This window comes from Mustelus asterias, chromosome 21 (genome assembly GCF_964213995.1).
Source record: "Mustelus asterias chromosome 21, sMusAst1.hap1.1, whole genome shotgun sequence".
Classification (NCBI taxonomy): domain Eukaryota; kingdom Metazoa; phylum Chordata; class Chondrichthyes; order Carcharhiniformes; family Triakidae; genus Mustelus; species Mustelus asterias.
The window spans coordinates 3,918,579-3,944,757 of NC_135821.1; the positions used below are offsets into that span (position 1 = coordinate 3,918,579).

The following is a 26,179-nucleotide window of genomic DNA, read 5'->3' on the forward strand; positions in this document are numbered from 1 at the left end:
GCTCAGCAGGATTGTCTTGCATTCAAATAGGTCATTGCGAGAGGTTTCGAGTACAGGAGCGAGGGATGTGTCGTTGCAACTATACAGGGCTCTCGCGGGAGTGCAGCGAAGGTTTACCAGACTGATTCCGGGATGGTGGGACTGATGTATGAGGAGAGATTGACTAGGTTAGGATTGTTTTCGCTGGAATTCAGACAAATGAGGGGGGGGATCTCATAGAGACTTATAAAATTCTAACAGGACTAGACAAGGTAGATGCAGAGAGGATATTCCCAATGGTGGGGGAGTCCAGAACTAGGGGTCACAGTTTGAGGATTCAGGGTAAACCATTTAGGATGGAGGTGAGGAGACATTTCTTCAGCCAAAGAGTGGTGAGCCTGTGGAATTCATTACCACAGGAAGTAGTTGATGCCAAAACATTGAATGTATTCAAGAGGCGGCTGGATATAGCACTTGGGGCGAATGGGATCAAAGGTTATGGGGAAAAAGCAGGATTGGGCTGTTGAGTTGGACGATCAGCCATGATCATAATGAACGGCGGAGCAGGCTCAAAGGGCCAAATGGCCTCCTCCTATCTTCTATGGTTCTATGTCTGCTTCTATTCATTTGCGCTTTATTCTTTAACGGAAGTCAAACATTATGGCTATTTTTAATCCATGTTGTTTCTGCCCGCACTACTCTTGCTGCCTTCTGGTGATGACTGCTACTGAGGTGCAATTCCATTTTTGATGGTGTGTTTAATCCAGATGGCCATTCTGTAATGTAGTTGGATTGTAATTGTCCATTTGGATTGTGTGCATCGTAAGCCTGGCACCATTGAAGCCAAAGCTGCTGCCCCTTTGCTGCTTACCAGCCAGTACCAATCATGGATGCGATCATCCTGGATCATCTTCAGTAAAAATAGTTCCTTCTGCATGCTGGTTCTCAGGAATCTAGTAGATTTGCATTGGAATTGCTCTTGAAACTCAGTGCAAACTCTCCACCAGCAGCCAGTATAAAAGTAGGTGGAGACATGAGTTCAATATTGGCACGTTCTAGGTCTGAATAGCTCTGTAATACACCATCAGTGAACCATAGACGGAGAGAGCAGGGTGAGTAACTGGTGTTTGACACTTACACTGACATAGCAATGACCACATAGAATAAATTCTTCCGGGCTTTGCATAAAACCGGCCTCGCGACCTGTACCACCCAGAAGGACAAGAGGAGCAGATGAATGGGAACACTACCCCCTGGAAGTTACCCTCCAAACCCCACACTAGCATGCTTTTAAACACAATATTCAAACCAAGTAAGGGATTGTCTCTTTTTTTAACTATGCTAGTGCATATTGAATTTGTTCAGGTAGAGAATATGGCATTGAACTGAGGTGCTTTTGTTGTGAGCTATGGAAAATATCCTCCATGACAGTGCAGTTTGTATACCCCTTTAACGTGGCCTGCTGTTTGAGCTGAGGAATGCATTATTTAGTGTTTTTTGTACACTAGAGTTGGACAGCACTTAGTTTTGCCTTCATTTTTGACACACGTGGCAGGGGGGCATGATGGCTGAAGGAAATGAAAATGTGCATTAAATCCATTTGTGAGAATCAAAAGCAAAGACCACCACTATTTCATTTTTTTGGGCAAATCTTTCAATGCCCTATAAGAAAGAGGAATTGTGGATGTGTCTCCTCTGCCCACCACCCTATATTTCTACATAATGTATTGAACAGGGTAATATGTGCAGGGAAACTGTCAGAATCTCAAACAGCCTCTCCAGTCTTAATCTCCAGGGCCATAATTCCTAAAGCTACTGTGATCGCTATATAAATTCTTACGGGCCTTTCAGTTGAATGTTTGGAAGACAACACATCAAACTGCATTAAAGATTGTGGGAGAGGAGACATGTTGATGCTGTTATGGAAACAGAGAGGGATAAATTTTGCTCGATTGTCCATTTGTTAGTTCCAAGAGTTTGGCCCATTCTAGTGAAACTTCCCATTTGTCTTGTGCATTGAACAACCTGACATGTGTTGACTTCCCAGGCATTAACCCTCTGAATGCTGAGGGAACAGGTGTGTGCTAAAGGTGACTTTATTCTCTTTTTGCCTGAGGTATGTCAAGAATGTTTCAGTAGATTGCCCAGGTGAACAGGTTATTTCCCCGCAGAATGTTAAGATGATTGATTTTGGATTTGGAAGTGGCCTCGGGAACCCTGAAGGGGCTGCGCAGAGACAGATGGAATTATTATAATTTATTTGAGCGATTGAAAAAACGTCACTTATCTTTGTTCTTTTTTTTCCCCTGCCCTGCTCCTGGGTGGTTACTGGGAATATTTAGCTAGAGTCTGCATTGGACATTCCAAATGCCTGCCGCCTTGGCTGTTCAGGATACCGTTGCAAGTCCGTTGCTGCAAAGTTGTTTTGGATTTGCCCAGGCATTTCTCTTCAGCATCAAGTTAGGCCCTGACTTCAGGCACATCTACTCTTTTTACAGCTTTTAGTTGCTTTGCTGCTGCAGTGTACTCTTGAGGGAACTTATAGAATCATAGAATCCGTACAGTGCAGAAGGAGGCCATTCAGCCCATCGAATCTGCACCAACCACAATCCCATCCAGGCCCTATCACCATAACCCCACACATTTACCCAACTAGTCCTCTTGACACTATGGTCAATTTAGTACGGCCAATCAGCCTAACTCGCACATCTTTAGACTGTGGGAGGAAACCAGAGCACCCTGAGGTGCTTTGCAACTTTGCAACTCCCAGGTATTTTTAAACATTGTCAACCTTTGTCAGCTTTTGTTCCATGTGCCCACGATGCTGACTGAGAGCATGGGAAAGTGACTACAGACATCTCCCTGGCCTCATCCAATACCACTTCTGTAAATGGCCTGAGGAGGTGTTGAAGAATTTGTGCAGCTGGGATAATTCTCTCCTTGGTGCTCTGCTTTTTAACACAACTACAATTGGCATGTCATCTGGGGATGAACCGAAAAGGCAGGAGAATGGGGATAAGAAAAATATTAGCCATGATTGAATGGCAGAGCAGACTCGATGGGCCGAGTGGCCTAATTCTGCTCCTATGTCTTATGGTCTCCCACCTTCCCCACCCTATTTCGGCTTGACATTGCTGAGGCCAATTGCACAAGACCCATTTGACTTGCTTATAATAGCCACATAAGGATGATCAGAGAAAACATTTATTTGCCGTAATACCCAATTCCTTTTGCATAAACTTTCCCAGTAAGACGAGACTATTTATTTCCGTGCACTGATGACATATGGACTGTGTCCTGCACGGAAAGAGTGCTGCATGTTTGTAGATTTTGGGCCTTGGTTAAACCAATGTATCAGTTCAGTTGGACGTTAATGATCCCATGTCTTTTATTTAAAGATGCTCAGGAATTACTCGTCTTGTCCTGACCAATGTGTGTCCCTCATCCAAAACAGCCAGATTAACTGGTTATTTATCTTATTTTCTGGTACCCTGCAGAATGCAAACTGACTGTATTTCAAAAGTAATTTATTATTTATAAAGTACTTTGGGAGATTCTGAGGATCTGGATATAGGTTCAAGCTCTTTCCTCATCATATGTAATGTTTCCTTATCATGTGTAATTGGGGTGGCACAGTGGTTAGTACTGCTTCCTCACAGCGCCAGGGACCTGGGTTCAATTCCTAGCTTGGGTCACTGTTTGAGTGGAGTTTGCACATTCTCCCCATGTCTGCGTGGGTTTCCTCCGGGTGCTCTGGTTTCCTACCACAGTCCAAAAATGTGCGGGTTAGCTGGATTGGCCATGATAGACTGCCCCTTAATGTCAGGGAGACTAGTTAGGGTAAATGCATGGGGTTATGGAGATAGGGCCAGGGTGGGATTGTGGTCGGTGCAGACTCGATGGGCCGAATGGCCTCCTCCTGCACTGTAGGATTCTATGATTCTAATGTAATCCTTGCCACTCTTTTTAGTACCTCAGTAGCTGTTTGGTAATGCACCACTTTAGGATAAGTAGACAAAGGTTTTTTTAGGATGCGTACAAAAGTGATGTGAAATGAGTTCTTTCCTTGTGGAGAAGCATTTGCATTTATCCAGAGTATTCTCCAATGGTCCAGCTAAGACAATACATGCAGCTTGTGCTCTGGGGTGATGAGGGTTATCTACATTAAATGAATTGCTCCCCCCCCTCCCCAGTTATAATTGTAAATGAACCGTGATTGCAATCATCTGAACTGTAATTACAGGAATAAAAGTCATCACTTAAGATTTGACCCATCCAGCATTTGGCAAATTAAAAATGGAACAAGCTGGAAATGCTCAGTAGATCTGGAAACATCTGTGGAGAGAGAAACAAGGTTTACATTTCAGGTCAAAGGCCTTTCAGTCCTTATTCAGCAACTGTGATCCCCCAGTTCTAGACTCCCCAGGCAAATGAAATCCTCCCATCATCCACCCTGTCAAGCCCTTTAAAGAGTTTTCTGCTTCAGTGAGAAAAATTCAACGATTATTTCAATCAATTTGACATTTTAACATGGTGTTTTTCAATATGACAAAGTGCTGGGTAACTTTTTATTATTTGTTCAGCTATCTATTGCAGAAATAAATACGAGAAATGGGAGCAGGAGTAGACAATATGGCCCTTTGAGCCTGCTCTGCCATTCAATATGATCATGGCCGATCTTAATCTTCAACTTTGGTTTCCTTCCTCCAAAATCTGTTGATCCCAGCCTTAAATGTCTTCAATGATGGAGCATCTACATCCTTCTAGAGATTCACAGTTCTTTGAGTGAAGTAATCTCTTCTTATCTCAGTCCTGAATGATTGTCCCCTTATCCTGAGCCTATGTCCCAATGTTTTTGACTCTCTGACCAATGGAAGCAATCTCTTGGCCTCTACTCTATCCAGCCCTTTCAGAATTTTGTAGAGTTCAATAAGACCACCTCTCATTCTTCTAAATTCCAGAGAATACAAGTCAAATTTACTCATCATAAGGCAACTTCCTCATCCCAAGGACTAATTTAGTGAATTTTTGCTGTACTGCCACCAATGCAAGTATATCCCTCCTAAATGCAGAGACCAAAACTGCACCCTGTATTTCAGATGTGATCTCACCAAAACTGTGTACAACTGTAGTAAGAGCTATTTAGTTGTGTATTCTAATCCCCTTGCAATAAAGGCCAACATGCCATTTGCCTTTCTAATTGCTTGCTGCACCTGCATATTAACTTTGTGTTCCTTGGAACATCACAGCAAAGGTTCTTTGGACATCAACATTTTGAAGTTTCACACCTCTTAAAAAAAATTCTGCTTTCATACTCTTAATAACTTCACATTTCCCTACATTATGCTCCACCTGTCATCTTGTTGCCTACTCACTTAACCACTCTCTGACCTCCCCACAGCTTGCCTTCCCACCCAGCTTGGTATCATCAGCAAACTTTGATACATTAATCAGTTTCTTCATCTAAATCATTGATATCGATTGTAAACAGCCACGGCCCGAGCACTCATCCTTGCAATACTCCACGATCAACTGTATGCCAACATGGAAAAAGCCCCATTTATGCCCACTCTATCCTTTCTGTTGAAAGCAGCTTTGCCACTTTAACCCAAATTTCAGAAGAGCCCTCGCATTCCATTAACAAATCACTGATTTCTAAGTATCACTGGCAAATAATATTGGATTATGGTTAGTCTTGTGTAATGGATCAATGCCTAAAAGACACTGGTTTGTGATGGAGTTCACTGTGATTATTTAGCACTGTATTGATGTCAAAGAGCAGAATCTTTATTCCATCACTCCAGACTGGATTTGAATTCTGATCCCAGGTTTGGTGGGGGCATTGCCTCTACTTCCGAGGTGCACAAGCAGGTTGTTAATGGTCATAGACAGCACCCAAACCCTGGCAATCTAGTCATTCAGACCAAGGAAACCCAGACCTATTTACTGGCATGTCATTTTGAATTTTGCTTGACGCTATTGCGCAAGTACAGAGTAACATCTTAAATCAAAACCAAGACCTGTCTGTACAAATAAAACAAAGGTTTTTTAAAAAAGTTTGTTTATTAGTCACAAATAAGGCTTACTGCAATGAAGTTACTGTGAAACTCCCCTAGTCGCCACACTCCGGTCAATGTGCCTAACCTGCACGTCTTTCAGACTGTGGGAGCAAACCGGAGGAAACCCACGCAGACATGGGGAGAACGTGCAAACTCCACACAGACAGTCACTGGAGAGAGTTGCCAGCACCTATGGGTCTTTAAAAGTTAAAGTTTATTTATTTATTAGTCACAAGTAGATTTACATTTACTGTGAAAATCCCCTAGTTGCCATACTCCGGTGCCTGTTGGGGTACACTGAGGGAGAATTTAGCATGGTCAATGCACCTGAACAGCACGTCTTTAGGACTGTGGGAGGAAACTGGAGCACCCGGAGGAAACCCACACAGACACGGGGAGAACGTGCAAACGCCACACAAACAGTGACCCAAGCCGGGAATCGTACCCGAGTCCCTGGTGCTACGAGGCAGCAGTGCTAACCCACTGTGCCACCGTGACTTTCGGATCAATGTTTCCTCTGAGGTGCTTGGCCATATAACGACCCGGAAGTTTCTTGCAGATCCCTTTAAGGACTTATGCAATTCAAATTGTCCACATGCTCTTTAAAAAAAAGTAGAGGGTATTTTATTTGAGATGCAATGCAGTTAATTGCAAATCAACTTCCTTGGTCTTGGTAGGTAAATTGCCTGGATTTGAGTGCTGTCTGTGACAAAAATTTAATTGCAATATGCATTTAAACTTTATTAGTGGAGTTTGAGACCTACAAAGACAAAACTAAAGCACTCTTGTTTAACTTTAGTTTAGTCCTCAGCCAATGACCACAGCATTTGCTTCTTTGAGTTTACAAAACCATAAGTTCATCAGTCACAATTCTTTGCATAAGCTGCTGGCAGATTTGCCATTCTGAGAACCGTTTTCAAACCATCTTTTTTTTTCTTTTCTCAATGCCCAGCTTAATGAGGTCTTTGCAGGAGGTTTTTGCTCATTGCCAAAAGAATCAGAAGAACTATTTTGACTTGGAAACGAATGCTAAAGAAATGGAGCTGAAAACATCATTTCGGTTACGGGACCAAGAGCGGATTAAAATACTGTGTTCAGAACAGCGATTGGAACAGGTAAGACCTTCCACTTTAAATTGGAATTTAAATTGAATACCCCACTCTTATTGGATGCCAGGGTGCTAGTTAATTGAGCAGTTTGGGACAAGATTCGACTGGGATGCCTTTGCAAAGATGTAAGATTGAAGTATAACAGCCTTTTGATGTTCAGCATTCATTTTAGTCATTGCTTAAATGATTGATTCTGTACTCGATCTATAATGTAAAAAAAAGTGTTGCCTGTTGGTGGTCTTTGACTACAAATCTATACTTCTGTATATTTTTGTCACATCTTGCCCATGTTTCCCATTTATAAACTCTGGTGCTCATATACTGTCATGGCAAGGCAAGAAGTGGAGCCAGATCATTGAGACATTTTCTACTCTGATTGCTTTACTGTCTGAAATTATCTTCATCTTTAGGCGGAAGCACAGAATAATGACATTTTAAAGCAGTGACCAAAACTGATTTGTCTGCATTTTCACAGTGAATCCTGACTAGTCACTCTTAAACCTACTTTAACTGCTTTACTGGATTTGGCTGTCCAGCAAGATTTGCTGATTTGTAGATAACAGTTGAGAAACTCTCTGCACCTGTTTGTAATAATCAAAGCTCCTGTTGGTAGGTTCTTTTCGAATCATTCTCACCTGCCATGCATTCAGGAATCCAGAAAATGACAGTAAAATAAGTTAGGAGCTTAGGAAGTAGAGGTCTTTGTCTTAAAATTGTTGCCATTTTAGTGAAATCAGTATTAAAATCAAAATCTCACTGTCTTATGAAACTATGAGGCCTCTCATTCTGTCAGGAGGTTATTCTAAATGACAGGCAAAATAATTCCCCAAAGGGGATGACAGAAATCGCAAAATTTCACAATAACTTCATTGCAGTGTTAATGCAAGCCTACTTGTGACAGTAATAAATAAACTTATTTTTAAAAGTGTTCTTCCTTCTGCATGTTAACATCTGAGAAAATAGATTAAACAAAACTTGTTTTTTTTTTGTTTTCATTTAAAATATCTGTAATAAGTGCCTATCAGTATTTGTAATAATATACAGCTGGTGCACACTAGCCTAAAGTATGGTTATAATTAGCGGATATACATATCCAGTAACCTTAAAAGCCATCTCCTCAGCTACAACCTGAACAAAATTCAGGATGGTTATGGTAATCAGCCGACTCAAGAACAGCTTCTTCCCTGCTGCCATCAGACCTTTGAATGGACCTACCTCATATTAAGTTGATCTTTCTCTACACCCTAGCTATGACTGGAACACTACATTCTGCACTCTCTCCTTTCCTTCTCTATGAACGATATGCTTTGTCTGTATAGCGTGCAAGAGACAATATTTTTCACTGTATCCCAATATATGTGGCAATAATAATCAAATCAAATAATGAATAATAGATAAGTATAGTGCCAATAATAAATGAATAACCATCAAAAAGGCATTTATCTCTTTCACGTTACCCGCTGCTCAATAGAATGCCTTATCCAAGACGTTATCCTATCCAAAGTAAAAGACTGATGCATGTGCAGATCTAATTGCCCGCAGGAACACGACAGAATGTTGCAAGGGGTAAAACTGACTTGTGTACTTCCCTTGAGTCACTACTAAAATTGCTATGACAAGCCAAATTGGTATTGATAAAATTCATTGACCAGCTGGAGGCACCAGCTTTCATAGGATACACTCAACTGAGATTCTGTCTACTGTTTTCTCAGCTGGCCATGAAATGTTCAATGGCACTATTCAAAAAATAGCAGTCCAATTCTCCTGGAGAATATTTATCCTTCAAACCAGCATTGTAAAAAATCAGATTATTTGCTGTGCACATGTTGGCGCACAATTTGCCAACATAAACACAATAGCTGCACTTTTCCATTAACTGTGACAGGGTTTCTGATGTCCCTAGTATGTCATTGTCTTTGGCCTCTGCCACAATCTCTGTTCCCTAGCTGCTGACTCCATCTCACTCTATGGCAGCTACCTGAGGCTGAACCAGATCATTTGGAACTTTGGGCTCTGGGCATTAAAGATGGGCTTCCGACCACATGTCCACCCCATCAGTAAGGCTCACCTATTTCAACCTCCATAGCGCTGCCTGACTCTGCCTCGTCTCCGCCCATCTGCCTTCGTCACTACTAGATGTGAATATTCTTGTGCAATCCTCGCCAGCCTCCCAAATTCTACCCTCCCATAATTTGAGTTCATTTTAAGCATTCGCTGGCTGTGGTGCATTACTACCATTAATTCGGTGTTTGCTGATCTCCATTGGCTCCCGGCTAAGTCACGCCTCCATTTTAAAACTTCTCATTCTTGCTTTCAAATCTCCATGGCCTTGCCCCTTCCAATCTCAGTAATCTCCTCCAACCCTACAATCCTCCAAACTGTCTGCGCCCCTAATTTTGGTCTCTTGGCCATTCATGATTTGAATTGCTCCTCCACTGATGACTGTGCTTTCAGCTGTGAAGGCCCTAAGATCTGCAATTCCCTTCCTAAAGCTCTCTGCTTCTGTACCTCATTTACCTCTTTCCAAGACACTCCTTAAAACCTACCTCTTTGACCAAGCTTTTGGTCACCTGCCCTAATTTCCCTTTGTGGCTGGTTGTTAAGTTTTGTTTGATAATGCTTGTGTGAAGTGCCTTTTGTTAAATTAAAGGAAGTAAATAAATACAAATTCTCGTGAAAGATTCAACATAAATGTGAGGTTTGTTTCCTTTTTGTGCATTATGGTAGATGTGAAGAATATCTCTCCAACTTTAGGGCGGCACGGTTAGCGTTGCTGTCTCACAGTGCCAGGGACCCGGGTTCAATTCTGGCCTTGGGTGACTGTCTGTGTGGTGTGTCTCCCCGTTTCAGTATGGGCTTCCTCCTTATGCTCCAATTTCCTGCACTACAAATATTTGCCAGTCATTTGGCCATGCTAAATTGCCCCCGAGTGTCAGGGGAACACTGGGATAGGGCCTGGGTGGGATTGTTGTCAGTGCTGGCTTGATGGGCCAAATGGCCACATTTTGCAATGTAGGATTCTATGAATTTTTTATGATTCTAAGCTTTCAAATAAAACAGCTGTTACTCCTTTCAAAGTACAATGCAATTTTAAATAGTTTGTGTCATTAATTTTGACCTTTTTTTAAGACTACAATTGCCGCTTCAGAGTTTTGTGAATGAATCAATTACATATTACTGTAATTCTGGATCTTCCATTGGGACAGGCTTCCTGTAAGTTTGAACGTAGCCAGGCTTCCTCCAATAGGCGCCACGACCACCTGCTGGAACAGATGCAACAAGTCGAAAAAAGGCTGAAAGAGAACGGCAACCTCCTATCCGAACTGGGGACTAAAATAAAACCAGATGGCAAAAACCGGCCAGTGTCTCAGGTAAGGGAGAGGTTAACTTCTGCTGGAATGTCAGTCATGCTTGTCCCTTCTGGGCACTGAGTTAAACAAATTTTTAACAACTGTTTCTTATTCCTTTCCCATTGCTTTACCTTAAAATGAACAAAAGTGACATTGACATTAAATTTTGAAGGAAGTTTAGGCCGTAGGGGCAGACTAAAGCTCAAAAATGCAGCGTGGCCTTTCAAGTCAGAAGGCCATGCTTTCCAATCTTAGGACTGTTGGTCATTTGGACTTGCCTCATGCTGGTGCTGCATGAGTTCAGGTTTCTCCCGTACTGCTGAATGGATAACCCAGTTAAAACAAAAGCACTCCATGACTGTTGATTTTGGAGCACTCATCGTTGCAATTTCTCCTGATAGTAATAATGACAATTGATGGTCCAGATATTCTATCCTCCAGGCTTAATTGTGCGTGTAGACTGCATGAGACCGGCATGGTGGTTAACACTGCTGCCTCACAGCGCCAGGAACCCCGATTAGATTCCCGGCTTGGGTCACTGCCCATGCAGAGTCTCTCAATACCAGGTTAAAGCCCAACAGGTTTATTTGGTATCACGAGCTTTCGGAGCGCTGCTCCTTCATCAGATGTGTACTCTTCACAAAGGAACAGCACTCCAAAAGCTCGTGATACCAAATAAACCTGTTGGACTTCAACCTGGTGTGAGACTTCTTACTGTGCCCCCACCTCAGTCCAATACCGGTATCTCCACATCATGCAGAGTCTGCACATTCTGCCCATCCCTGCGTGGGTTTTCGATTTCCTCCCACAGTCCGAAAGACCTGCTGGTTAGGTGTATTGGCTGTGCTAAATTCTCCCTCAGTGTACCCGAACAGGCACTGAGTGTGGTGGCTCGCGGATTTTCAGTGACTTCGTTGCAGTGTTAATGTAAGCCTACTTGTGACACTAATGAATAAACTTAAATGAGAGGATGGAAGCTGTGGCAAGCAATTGTGCCTACAGAAAGTGAAGGGTCCCATGACTATTTTATTAATTTCTTTCAAAATGTACTGCTGAACAGGTCCTGAAATTGAATTTGCAAAAACTGCTATTGGAGACTGAATTGTACAGCTACAAGCAACAGAACGATTACATGACCAACCTGATGATGCTCCAGGAAAGAGACCGTCGACAGTCAGAAAAGTAAGGATGAATCAGCGGATGGGCATTAAGTGTGTGGTGGGCTAATGGGAGTGTCCCAGGCTTAATGCTGTTCAATGATAAGTTGGTTTATCTTGAAACAAGATGGGACGTTAGCCTGCTATAATTGTACTTGGCTCAAGAGCTTGGCCTTGGGGGCGGATGTGCATGAAATTAGCCAGGGTTCTGGCTTCTGTCGCCTCCTTTTGAGGTATATTGAGTGAAGACAAGGTTGGGCCCGGCTACGATAGTCTCCAAGGTTGAAGAATCTGCTGACTCCCACTGTCCAGACTCTTGGGAAGGACAGCTTAATATGAGTGGTATGCCAGTCACCTGCAGAGCTATAATTGTACTTAGAAGAGGAGGGGAGACAATTGGAAAAGTAAATGACTTGATAAATGGAGAGATAGACCTGAAATATATACCCAGCATAACTTCCAAGTTCAAAAATTATCCCCCCATAATTGAAACTGGAATGTTCTGTGCTAGACAGCAATGTAATGCATCACCTTCATCTGGATAAGGAGAGAAGGGATTACTTGCTCAATAATTGACCACGTGTTTTGTGATTGAGTTAGAAATCACCTTCACTCGAGATATTTACTCAAATTAATTTTGACTTTTATTTAGATTAGGGGTTTCTTCTGGGATATTTCTATCAGACAAATGTATCTTTCTACAAAAGGACGGCACGTTGGCACAGTGGTTAGCACTGCTGCCTCTCTGCCAGGGACCTGGGTTCGATTCCAACCTTGGGTGACTGTCTGTGTAGAGTTTGCACATTCTCTCCGTGTCTGTGTGGGTTTCGGCCGGGTGCTCCGGTTTCCTCCTGCAGTCCAGATGTGCAGGTTAGGTGGATTGACTTTATTAAGTTGTCCCTTAGTATCAAGGGGATTAGCAGGGTAAACACATGGGGTTACGGGGATAGGGCCTGGGTGGGATTGTTGTCGGTGCAGGCTTGATGAGCCAAATGGGTTCTTGATTAATAAGGGGATGAGGGGTTATGGGGAAAAGGCAGGAGAATGGGGATGAGAAAAATATCAGCCTTGATTGCATGGCGGAGCAGACTCGATGGGCCAAGTGGCCTAATTTTGCTCCTATGTCTTATGGCCTCTTTCTGCACTGTCGGGATTCTGTCGGGTGACCTGCTTGTCGCAGTATTAGTGGAAGAGAATAAAGATTTTCACCTGGACCTTACTGTGGGGCATTCTAGATAAAGAAACCACAGCTTCAAGAAGTGGTGCAATGCTGCTTCCTCAGATTTAATATCACCAATTTCACGTAATAACTCCTGCCATAATCCGGGGCAGTCCGAGAAGGCAATGAGTGGTGCTTCAATTTGATTCCCATTGATTCTCTCTGTTGTGGCAATCCTTCGGTGTCAGATCTCTGGTAACAACTGCCAGTGCCCTTTGTCAATCCTCACCACTAACTTCAAACCATGCTCTTTTCAGACCTCAGATATACGTACAAATGGGCTTGATTTAAGACTTCAGTCCAGAAACACCTATCTGCCAGAAACACCTATCTGTCCATGATTTCTGGCAGGCATTTTTATAGGGAATGATAACTTGGGGCTGGTCTTATTTAATTGCATACTCTTGCAGAATAATGCAACCTATGAATGTCATTTCACCTTCTTAATAGCCTTCTGTTTCACAGCATGCTGCATTTTAATTCATCATTGCAGGAGCTCTTGATCACTTGATGGTTGCCCCTGACCTTAACCATAACAGGGTGTTGCGTAGGAAATGAGTAATAAAAATGCTGCAGTATGCTTTGAGTATGCTGCTAAGGCAAGAAAACCATGGATAGTTCATTTACTGTTGAATATACTCCATTTTAGGTTACAAAGACTTGATGGTTTGAGTTATAAGCTGAGGCTGGATAGACTGGGACTTTTTCTCTGGAGCGTAGGAGGCTGAGGGGTGATCTTATAGAAGTCTATAAAATAATGAGGGTCATAGATCAGCTAGATAGTCAATATCTTTTCCCAAAGGTAGGAGAGTCTAAAACTAGAGGGCATAGGTTTAAGGTGAGAGGGGAGAGATACAAAAGTGTCCAGAGGGACAATTTTTTCACACAGGGTGGTGAGTGTCTGGAACGAGCTGCCAGAGGTAGTAGCAGAGGCGGGTACAATTTTGTCTTTTAAAAAGCATTTAGACAGTTACGTGGGTAAGATGGGTGTAGAGGGATATAGGTCAAACGCGGGCAATTGGGACTAGCTTAGGGGTTTAAAAAAAAGGGGGCGGTATGGACAAGTTGGGCCGAAGGGCCTGTTTCCATGCTGTAAACCTCTATGACTCATGGTTGGTAATATTCGTCTGGCTGATGTACGTGGAAACATACATAGAAAATAGAAAATTTGGCCCTTCGAGCTTGCTCCGCCATTCATTATGATCATGGCTGATCATCAAATTCAATATCCTGAATTTGATGATCAAATCAAATTCCTCCTATATCCTGATATTACCTTCCCACTATATTCCTTGATCCCTTTAGCCCCAAAAGCTACCCCCCTGCTCGCCTTGCTGATCCCTGTAACCCCTAATCTGCCTTACCTACACAACTTGGGACACTAAGGGGCCATTTAGCAAAGCCATTCCACCTAACCTGCACATGGATGGTGTGTGGGGGAAAAGCAGAGCACCCGGAGGTAACCCACACAGACATCCACAATATTCGAGGCGGCACAGTGGTTAGCACTGCTGCCTCACAGTGCCAGGGATCCAGGTTCGATTCCCGGCTTGGGTCACTGTCTGTGCGTTCTTCCCGTGTCTGCGTGGGTTTCCTCCAGGTGCTCCGGTTTCCTCACACAGTCCGAAAGTCATTGGCCGTGCTAAATTCTTCCTCAGTATATCTGAACAGGCACTGGAGTGTGGCGACCAGGGAATTTTCACAGTAACTTCATTTGCAGTGTTAATGCAAGCGCACTTGTGACAATAAATAAACTTTATTCCTTAGTTGAGTCACTAGTAAAGGTTCGAACTTGGCTGTCGCCCTATTAGGGGACAGCACATTCCCTAATACCACTTGACAAAAAGGTAATTGGCCATTGATTTTTGCAGCAAAATTAAACAATGCAATTGTGCAAACTAGCACTAACCCAAACTGTTCACAACTACATGGTCCCCGTCTAAACTGCAAACCCTCGCAATTCTCAGAAAAGATGCAGAGAATGCTGCTTCCAAATAGGATTCCTATTATCTTTTGAAATCTGACACTGACTTATTCCAGTTGTCGCTGAAGAATATGCACCAAAATGTCATCATCCTGTCGCTTTTCGGCTGCTAACTGTCGTGCTACGTATTTTCATTGTCAGTTACAGTTTGATATTAGCCAGGATATGGATTGGGTAATGCCCAGGCCAGGCTGACTCCTTTCCAGGAAGCCTATCCTTGATGGTTAAATTAAAATAAACTCCATTGCACAGCACCCTGAATATAATCAAAATGCAAAGTGAAAAATACTATAGGTGCTGGAATTCTGAAAGGAAGACATAATGCTGGAAACACTCGAGCGGTAAGGCAGAGCATCTCTGGAGAGAATGGACTCGTTCACTTCCTGAGTATGACCCCTTCGATAGGGGCAAATATTACTGATGAGTTGGAACAGGGAGAGAAAGTAAATCGGATATCCTCAAGTGTTTGTGGAAAACATGAGATGGTTAAGTAGAAGAAGTGATTTAAAAACAAAACCAAAGGGGACCATTACGAGAAGGGAAAATCATGTGCCAGCAACACATCTCTGAACAATCAACTCCATAACCTCCATTGGCTGGTGACTACTTAAAGTGGAGAGTAAGCAGCAGTGAATTTCCGCATCATGATGAGTGGCGGCTGCAACAATACAGTTTGCAGATTAGTGGCAGAATTTGATCAAGGACAAACTAAAGTTAAAGTTTATTTATTAGTTACAAGTAGGCTTACATTCACACTGCAATGAAGTTACTGTGAGACTTCTCCTAGTCAGCACAGTCTGTTCGGCGCCAGTTCGGGTACACTGAAGGAGAATTTATCATGACCAATTCACCTAACCAGCACATCTTTGGAGTGTGGGGGGGGGGGAAACCGGAGCACCCGGAGGAAACCTACGCAGACACGGGGAGAACGTGCAGACTCCGCACAGACCGGGAATCAAATCCGGGTCCCTGGTGCTGTGAGGCAGCAATGCTAACCACCCTGCCACCCCTGTGCCAAGGACTAAATGTTAGCCTCCTTGGAAGAGAGGGGAGGGAGTTGTGAAAGGTTGGTTGTCGCTGGATCTGAGTAATGGAACTGAAAGATTGCCCCTTTGTCTGTTTCAATTCCAGGCTGGTGACCACCCTGCTGCAGATTGTACGCAAGCAGTTCTCCACACTGAAAGAAGCTGACCTTGCAACCGCCGAGGCAGTAACACAATTCAATGAACTGGAACGTCTCGTACGGGGAGAGAAAGCCGTCCTATGGGCTGATCAAATAAATGCAGACGAATTTAAAGAAAACCAACAGTCGAAAATAATAGCTCTTGCCTCACTTTCTAAACTACAATTTGTGCCCGAAAGCCTATTTGAATTTACTGGTAAGCCTCTTTCCTCCTTACTTTGTGTCCCGCGGCCTCATCTGCTGACACAAGAAATGTACACTACCGCCATTATCTAACTGCACAATAAATCTCCAAACTTAATGTCATTGTTTTTGAAAGAAATACTTGTTTACATTCTTTCATTCACCATTTGAAATTAACCCCAGTTGACCTGCAATTCGATTCTTACAGGTACATTTGTTCATCTCATTTTTAACCAGCCTTAAAACTGTTTGCTGATTTTTATCACTTTCAGCGCTGTTACTTTTGTAGTGTTAATTTTCTTTAGGAAGGTGCCCACTCTACCTTACCTTCTCACCCCCTCGTATTAAAGCTGCACTTAAAGGGCAAGGTTGGGAATGGCAGAAATGACGTAGAAACATAGAAAAACTACAGCACAAAACAGGCCCTTCGGCCCCACAAGTTGTGCCGAACATATCCCTACCTTTTAGGCCTAACTATAACCCTCCATCCTATTAAGTCCCATGTACTCATCCAGGAGTCTCTTAAAAGACCCTATTGAGTTTGCCTCCACCACCACTGACGGCAGCCGATTCCACTCACCCACCACCCTCTGTGTGAAAAGCTTCCCCCTAACATTTCCACTGTACCTACCCCCCAGCACCTTAAACCTGTGTCCTCTCGTAGCAGCCATTTCCACCCTGGGAAAAAGCCTCTGAGAGTCCACCCGATCTATGCCTCCACATGCTTAAAGAATAATAAATGCATTTCTCAATCGCCATAATCCCACATTAAGTTGAATAAACCTCGGTTCAATTGATGACCAAAACTAAGTTAGTAGCCACTCATGACGAGAAGCCCAACAACCGTTTACATTCCTGGATCCGGGCTTTAAAACCCTGCTCCGAAAATCAGCTTAATTGGGTTTATGAAAGAAACCAAGAGATTCCAAGACATAGATTTTCCATGTTGTTTGGTAAATCCATATCTCCTCATTTATGTTAATTATAGATGACCGAGAATTGTGGTGTGCCATGACTGTAAATGGCTGGGATTGTGTGTGACATTTTCCACTAACCACAGTCTGGGCTTTCTTTTAAATTGCCACCTTCATATGGTTCCCTTTTGCATGACAAATTTGTGAGGGCTAACAGTGCCCTGAAGTGTAAATTGCAACTCATTTAAAAGTGGAGTTTCTGTTTTCTGTTAAACAGACAAACTGCTTTCAGAATAGTCTTGTACGGTTTTTAAGGGATTAACAAGGCTGAGGTAATTATTTAGCTAAGAATCCAGATCTTTCAAATCCATAACTTGACAGCAGGAGAGAGTTTTTATTACAGCAATTCGAGATGGCTCGTAGTGTGCAGACTTGTAGCATAACTGCAGCTAATGATTGCTCAATCTTTTTAAAACGTGTTGTAAAAATTTTAATCGCAACCCTGTACTTTGTCCCTACAATCGCAGGAAAATTGCCTGGTAAAAATTTAACTATGTGGCTGCTGCCTTTAAACTAAATTGCGTTGTAATATTTAAAACAAAACAGACTTTTTGCAGCTATGTCACTCACTATGGGGAGGTGAAGGACAACTGGTATTATAACTAGATTATTAATCCAGAAACTCAGCTAATGTTCTGGGGACCCGGGTTCAGATTCCGCCACAGCAGATGGTGGAATTTGAATTCAATAAAGATATCTGGAATTAAGTATCTACTGATGACCATGAAGTTCCTACTTTTTCATTACCTCCTGGTAACCTTGTCATGAGAGTGAGGGATTCCTTCTGAACTTTCATTACCCCAATCACTACGTTTATAAAAAAAAATGGCTAGTTAGTTTTCTGCCTTAGCAGTCAGTCATTTATTCCAACCAGGTTAAAATCCAATCAATTATTTTTGTGCCATTCTGCTTTTCTCCAAAATCAGTTCTACACGTCTAAAACGTTAACATCTTGCCTAACCCCATTATTCCTACTTATAAGCGAAAGCGTAAGATTTTAAATAGCTATGCCAATCGAATAATGCATTTGCAATCCTAACGGAAAGATAAAATGGAGTCTTTGCCAAAGACCACCTACTGATTTTCGATCAGTATTCCTTACTAGAGGATCAGAGGCAGCACCGAGCACGTGTGGACATTTCTCTAATTTAATTGCAACAACCGAATTCCATATATACAGTCTAAATTGGATCTTTTAGCAACATATGGGAACTTTCAACAAATAATCAGTGCCAAGGCTTCGGGGCTTACTTTGCTGGTTCATAATTTCGATTTCTCCCGTCTAAAAAAAAATCCCAATCTGCTGTCAGCAGTTACTTTGATTTCTTGAGAGGCTGAATGAGTTTGAGCATTTAATCTTGAGAACAGCCAAATCCCTACTTGCTTGTATAAGTAGTAATAATCCAAGACTCGGTTTTCCCTTTCTTATTTAACAGTGACTTCTTGGCATGTAGATGATCCTTTTCCTTATTTTCTTCTGTGTTACTGTGTTGTTGAACATCCTTTGCCAGCCAAGGGCTTTGGTATGAGGTTAGATAATACAGTTGACTGAGGCTTTTATATTCAATCGTGTTGTAAAAGTCATTTCTTCCCTTACCAAGAGATGAGCTTGCAGACTAGTTAAATTTTATTGCCGAATATAATGTAAATACAATGCCCTTTTCTCTGCTGCCATAATGTAATATTGAAAGCTTTAAACTGAAGCTAAAGTAGTCCACAAATAGTATTGTCAAGTCGATGTTCCTACAAAATAGGGCTTCAACTGAAACAGAATTAGTTTTTATTCACTGTACATGGGGGAAAAAAGTGGAAAATTTAGGGCACAACTAATGTGAAATGTACAAATTGAAGGTGAACATATCTGTAATGCACATTCTGGGAGCTGAAGAAATTTAAAAAACAATACTTGACCACTGTGTGCTTGTAATGCCAAAATCTGCACAATTAATCTGTGACCCTATTGAGGCCATAACCCTTTATTTAGCCACTTCTACCACAACAAAACATTATTACATCTTTTAATAACCAATATACCCCAGGCGGAAGGCCATTTTGGAAAGCCCATCAGGCCACAGAGACTTGAGCAGCTTTGCAGCCAGCTAAGTGAGGCTAGAGGCTCAGGTAACCCCTGTCAACATGGGATGATATGTTTGTAGCAATCTGCATGTTGATACTCTACACATAAGCTATTAGCTTCTGGTTGCTAAAAGGGCAGTTTGGTGTTAGCTGTCGGTTTTCAGGCATAATTTTGCACACGCATCATCTGCCTTGTGTTCATACAGGTAGGTATTCCATGATTATTGAAAAAGAGCAAGGATAACAGATGAGTACCTGATTTGGTATTGTACGAACTACCCTTATTAAGCAAATTCTGTCCACATTATCTGCAACATGGGATGTCTAAGGCTCCTGGTTTGATCCTTGGTCTACGATGTGTTAGTTAATCTCAGTAGCAGGGAACTGAACTTGAAAACGTTAGGTGAGAATGTGGTTTGAAACCCTCCACAATCGTACAGGTTGACATCTACCCTCGTGCACTAAGAATTGGCACTCACGAGACATTGCAGGATATTGCAGCATTGATTCATATGCCAGTGTGGTTTTGAGTAATGTGTCAGTTATGTCCAAATGTTACTGCACCATATTAATGTTTAAATCCGGCATGTGTTACTCAACGTAATGTTTTAGTATTTTCTCCTTACAAACTTTATATAATATTTTTTAGCAAAGTTGTTCAACTTTTACTTGTTGAAAGCACTGACTCTTTTTTTTGTTTACAAATTTGTCACAAATGGCTTTTAAAAATGACTCAATGTTGGTGTGTTCAAGAGATGTTCACTCTGAGCTGTGCTCGGTGGTTAGAGTGAGTAATGATGCAGAAATTTAGGGTTCCAACAGATAAACAAGATTGGGTTACCGCCTTATTACTCATAGGAAAAGTTGTTTCCACTGCCATTCAGAATTAAGATTAGAAAGCATATCGAGATGTTAGGGTAGGAACCATGTTTTTAAAAAAAAATACAACTTTTCACACAACTTTCTATTTTATAAATTGAAATGGTTTAATAAAGTTAAAGTAAAGTTTATTTATTAGTCACAAGTAGGCTTGCATTAACACTGCAATTATGTTACTGTGAAAATCCCCTAGTTGCCACACTCCGGCGCCTGTTCGAGTACACTTGAGGGAGAATTTAGCATGGCCATTTCACCTAACCAGCACGTCTTTGGACTGTGGGAGGAAACCGGAGCACCCGGAGGAAACCCACGCAGACACTGGGAGAACGTGTGAACTCCACACTGACAGTGACCTAAGCTGGAAATCGAATCTGGGTCCCTGGCGCTGTGAGGCAGCAGTGCTAACCACTGTGCCAACGTTATATAGTGGCAGTCCAGCATAGAGGATACTTTCAGCCCTGTATTTGAATCCAACACAGACATTTGTGGATAACGTTCCCCTCCCTTAGCTGTAAATCATCCTTTAAAAGCCACTTTGGGCCAATGTCAGCCTAGTTCCCACGGGTGCAAACTCCTTGCACAAAACTACAATAAATCTATGAAATCAGGCAGTGGGGAATGCATGCCACTTCTCAGCACCTTCATCTCACATTTCATCAAAAGATTGTTAGATTTCCGTAAGGATTTATCAGGGTTGGCATGCGTTGTTTACAACAAGAACGTCCGGATCAGATATGGCATAATCAGTTGCAAAATCAACTTGCATGCTTTAACAATCCGCGTCACCCGTATCGCCAGAAGACTGTTGTTTTCAGTGCCTGTGTGGCATTTTCCCTGAGGAGCTAAATGCTGTTTCTCAGTGAGATTTACTATTAGTGCTAAGTTAGGGGGCATTTAGTGTTGTGACTTCTGTCTCTGTGAGAGATGCAAAAGATCTTCCGGCACTATTTTGAAGGAGGGCAGGTGAGCTCCCCCTGATATCCTGGCTAATCTTTATCCCTTACCAGCATCACTAAAACTGATTATCTGGTCTTATATGCTGTTTAAGGGAGCTGACATTGTGCAAATTCACGGTTGTGTTTCTAGCTGTAATAGTCAGGGAGCTCTTCGCTGGTTGCAAAGTGCTTCAGCACATCCTGAGGTCATGAAATATAAAAGTCCACCAAACAAATCTTGGTATTGCCTTGTCCCCAAGTTTAAAATTTTAAAAAAATATCGTTCGCTTTTGTTAGAGCAGGAATGTATTTCGTATGCAAGTGTTAAAAGCTAACTACAGTTCAGGAGCAAATGACAGGGATAAAGAGCCTCGTAAATTTCTTTTATTTATAAATACAGAAGTAACCCAATTTGTGGTTTTTGTTTAAATAAAAGTGAATTGCAAAAGTTATAATTTATTTTTCTCGGAGCATGTAATCAAACAGTAAAACTATACCACCCCTAATGCAGAGTTACAGTTCTCATTTTGATTTATTCTGAAATGCAACATGACGTTGTTTATCTTATAAATAGATAAAGACGGTGCAGTTAAAGAAGTGCTAAAATGGATCACTAATGTTCCACAGTAGTAAAACTTTAGCCATTATGAAGCTTGCAAATAATTGTGAATGCCTGTTTCGTTGCTCTCTCCGTATAGAAAGAAATTGAAACCTTCATTTATAATGGACTTCAGGACACTTCAAATTGCTTTACAACCAATGAAGTGTTTTTTAAAGTGTCGTCATAGAAATAGAAAACATGGCAGTTAATTTGCACACAGCAAAATTCCACAAACAACAGTGTACAATAAAACTTTGGATACCTGGCACACTACGAAGCAGAATTCTCCATTAACTGGAGTTCTGGGGTCGGGTCCACTTTTGATGAGTGATCTCAAACCCAAGAGTAATAGTTATTGGCAGCCGGTGCTGGCTTTGGTCTCAGCCTCACACGTCTCTGCAGCACCATTTCCCGTTGACCCTGCTGACCTGATTTATGCGCACTCTCACCTCTCGGGAGACCTTGACACCTGCGTGATCATCCTGGAGCTCTCTCCTTGGATGAAAGCACAGAACTTTCGGCACGGTAGCACAGTGGTTAGCACTGCTGCTTCACAGCTCCAGGATCCCGGGTTCGATTCCCGGCTCGGGTCACTGTCTGTGTGGAGTTTGCACATTCTCCTCGTGTCTGCGTGGGTTTCCTCCGGGTGCTCCGGTTTCCTCCCACAGTCCAAAGATGTGCGGGTTAGGTTGATTGGCCAGGTTAAAAATTGTCCCTTAGAGTCCTGGGATGCGTAGGTTAGAGGGATTAGCGGGTAAAATATGTGGGGGGAGGGCCTGGGTGGGATTGTGGTCGGTGCAGACTCGATGGGCCGAATGGCCTCCTTCTGCACTGTAGGGTTTCTATGTTTCTACATTGCAGTTAACCGGCATATTTGATTAACCAGCACCTCCCATTCCTGGAGCATGCCAGAGAACAGAGATTTTCCTGTGATGTTGCTTAAGGGTTAAATATTATCAAGGGTGCTGGAGAGAACTCTTCTTCAAAATAGTGGTCATGGAATCTTTTATATCCACTAAGGATGGTACTGGCTGGGATTAAGATCTGATTTGAAAGGTGGCACCTCTGACAGTGTAACACTCTGGGCTCTGTGATCAAATCTCTGGAGTGGAGCATAAGCTCTCAATCTTCTGACTCAGGTGAGGATGTGACTACTGAGTCATGGCTGTTGCTCAGTTTATCCAGAAGGTGCCTTTGTAAAAAGAATTGTGACTTTAGTTGAAAAGAGCGTGCAATCTGTAAAGAAAATAAAAGGTGTCAAATGTTTAAGAGAAGCACGCGACATGTTAAGACCATAACGGTTCAGAAGTAAGAGAGTGAAAGCTTGGTTAGCAGAAAACTTTTCTTTCAACATTATATTCATCAAGTTGACCCTTTCTGTCTGTAAGCCTGTGTCATTCCTGTTACCTGCAGCACTTGTGGTTCTACCAATGGGTTTAGCAATCTGTACAGGAGCTCTCGAAATACCAGGTGTGCGCGAAGTAACTAAGCAGCTCAGAAAGAAGGGAGCGGGATGAACAGATTATGCAACAATTTCAAACTTGCAAAGCAGAAAGCCCTGGGGGAACTCAGAAGCAGATACTAATTTCCATTTTTAGTGGGACTGTATTTTGCTGCTAGTATTCCAGTGTATTATTGATAGATTTTCAACTTGCTACCCATGATAAAACTGGTGTTGCAGGTTCACCATGTTGTCCGTATGTGCCTGATCAACAGCCACCATTAACTTGATCTCCTGCTTGTGTTGGAATATCTGCAACATCAGTTTTAAACCTGGGTAGCTGGTTAAAAACCTGCCCTACACAAAAGATGGGGCACTCAGTAATCGAGTCTCTCTCAAAGATTATGCAAATACTTGGGCATGGATGTGACTCGTGGCATATTTTTTCATCAAGGTCATTATTTGGGCGGTATGATATTTTACCATTAAAGTTAAAAGTTAATTTATTAGTCATAAGTTGGCTTATGTCAACACTGCAACGAAGTTACTGTGAAAATCCCCGAGTCACCACACTCCGGTACCTGTTCGGGTACACTGAGGGCGAATTTAGCACGGCCAATGCACTTAACCAGCATGTTTTTCGGACTGTGGGAGGAAACCGGAGCACCCGGAGGAAACCCACGCAGACATGGGGAGCATGTGCAGACGCCGCACAGAGTGACCCAAGCCAGGAATCGAACCTGGCTCCCTGTCACTGTGAGGCAGCAGTGCTAACCACTATGCTACCATGCCGCCCTCATTACGACAGTTCTTGACCATTCCCACAAGGTTTCAAGTACAAAAGCAGGGAAGTTATACTGAACATTTATAAAGCTCTGGTTAGGTCTCTACACAGTAAGAGTTCTAACAACACCAGGTTAAAGTCCAACAGGTTTATTTGGTAGCAAATACCATTATATTTATTTGCCATTTATTTATTTATTTACTATTTATTTATTTGCCATTTATTTGCTACCAAATAAACCTGTTGGACTTTAACCTGGTGTTGTTAAAACTCTTACTGTGTTCACCCCAGTCCAACGCCGGCATCTCCACATTAGGTCTCTACATCCAGTTCTGCTCACTGCACTTTAGGAAGGATATGAGTGAAGCACTTTGAGATATCTTTACCAGAGTGATTCCAGGGATTTGGGGGGGGGGGGTTTAGTTTACAGGGGTTCGGGTAGAAAAACTGGGTTTGTGCTCCTTGGAACAAAAGGAGATTGACCAATGATTTGCGAGATGTGTTCAAGGTTATGATGGGTTTGGATAAAGTAGATGAGGAAAAACTGAGCCCATAACATGAGGACAAGGGAACACTGGATGAGGTTTTGGGCAAGAAATATAATGGGAATGTGAGGAGAAACTTTTTTTACACAAGTGGTAATAACTTGGAAATCACTGCCCGTGAAGGTGATGAAAGTGGAGATGATCACAGACTTCTTAAGGAAATTAGATGACACTTGAAGGAAATATATCTGCACAGCTGCAAGGATAGAGCGGTCCAGTGCAACTGACTGGATTCCTCTACAAAGAATCAACATAGACTCAATGAAGCAAATGGCCTTCCTCTGTGGCATAAATGACCAAGTACAGCAATTTAGCCCCTCACTTTTCCTTAGTAACATTCTTTCTCTCTGCAGTTATACAGTACAAGTACAGTACATCTGCTGATATTCCCCTTTATCCACAGTACATTACTTCTTCATAGAACTCCAAACAATTGGTTAAATATTATTTCCCTTTTACTTTCTTTTTGCTCAGTAGTACTTCTCTGGTGATTGTAATTTTCTTGCGTTCCTCTCTCTCATTTCCTGAATTATAACTGCAGAAACCAGAAAATCATTGGCCATGTCGTCTGCTGCTAAATTGGCTTCATCAGCAGTCACACAGATTCTGTCCCAGCCTTCGTGGTTGGTTTTTGAGTTTTCCATGCATTATCAGATATTCAAAATTAGATTTGGTATTTTGTGACTGAAGAATTCTATTATCAACACTTCCAAGTCAACCACAAGCATCATTACTAAAAGTCTTTATGCGGCTTTAACCAGATGTAATGTGCAGAATGTAGAATTCAGCCGAGCAGACAATAGGCTGAAAGTATTTTTGCATTTTGCTAGCAAACTAGCCTGTACAACCACAAGTATTATCCTCAAGCATTAGTAGTTACAGAATGACCTCATATGGTCTTACAGTCTTCCAGGATTTCAAGTAATACCACAAAATCAACCATAGTTTCATGGAATAACCATCAGCTAAATATAAATTTGGCTTTTTTTCCAATTCCTTCCTCAGAAGGAGCCAAATCCCACAAGGTTGCAGACCTGCACGGTGACAAAGTTGTTAGCACTGCTGCCTCACAGCGCCAGGGACCCGGGTTCAATTCCCAGCTTGGGTCATTATCTGTGTGGAGTTTGCACATTCTCCCTGTGTCTGCGTGGGTTTCCTCCCACAGTCTGAAAGATGCGCTGGTTAGGTGCATTAGCCATGCCAAATTCTCCCTCGGTGTAACCGAACAGGCACCGGAGTGTGGCGACTATGGGATTTTCACAGTAAATGTAAATCTACTTGTGACTAATAAATAAATATGGGCGGCACGGTGGCGCAGTGGTTAGCACTGCTGCCTCTCAGCGCCAGGGACCCGGGTTCGATCCTGGCTTGGGTCACTGTCTGTGTGGAGTTTGCACGTTCTCCCCGCGTCTGCGTGGGTTTCCTCCCACAGTCTGAAAGACGTGCTAGTTAGGTGTATTGACCCGAACAGGCGTCGGCATGTGGCGACTAGGGGAATTTCACCGTAACTTCATTGCAGTGTTAATGTAAGCCTTACTTGTGATTAATAAATAAACTTTTGAAATAAACTTTAACTTTTAAAGACCCATAGGTGCTGGCAACGCTCTCCAGTTCCTCACCCATCCCTCATTTATAAGCCTAGATAATATTCAACCTTGGAAATGATTTGGGAAGGTTGTGGGTGTCGCAGCCAAGCACAAACTCTCTTACCTAATATACAC

General features: G+C 42.4%; 1 protein-coding gene across 1 annotated transcript in view; it reads left to right on the plus strand.

Moving 5' to 3' along the window:
• LOC144508868 (kinesin-like protein KIF18A) overlaps positions 1–26,179 on the plus strand; it is an 83,067-nt gene that overhangs the window by 43,168 nt on the left and 13,720 nt on the right. The window contains exons 10-13 of the mRNA XM_078237082.1: positions 6,991–7,153; positions 10,354–10,518; positions 11,558–11,679; positions 15,989–16,236. Of these exons, the coding sequence (XP_078093208.1) occupies positions 6,991–7,153; positions 10,354–10,518; positions 11,558–11,679; positions 15,989–16,236 (698 nt within the window). The remainder of the gene's footprint in view (positions 1–6,990; positions 7,154–10,353; positions 10,519–11,557; positions 11,680–15,988; positions 16,237–26,179) is intronic.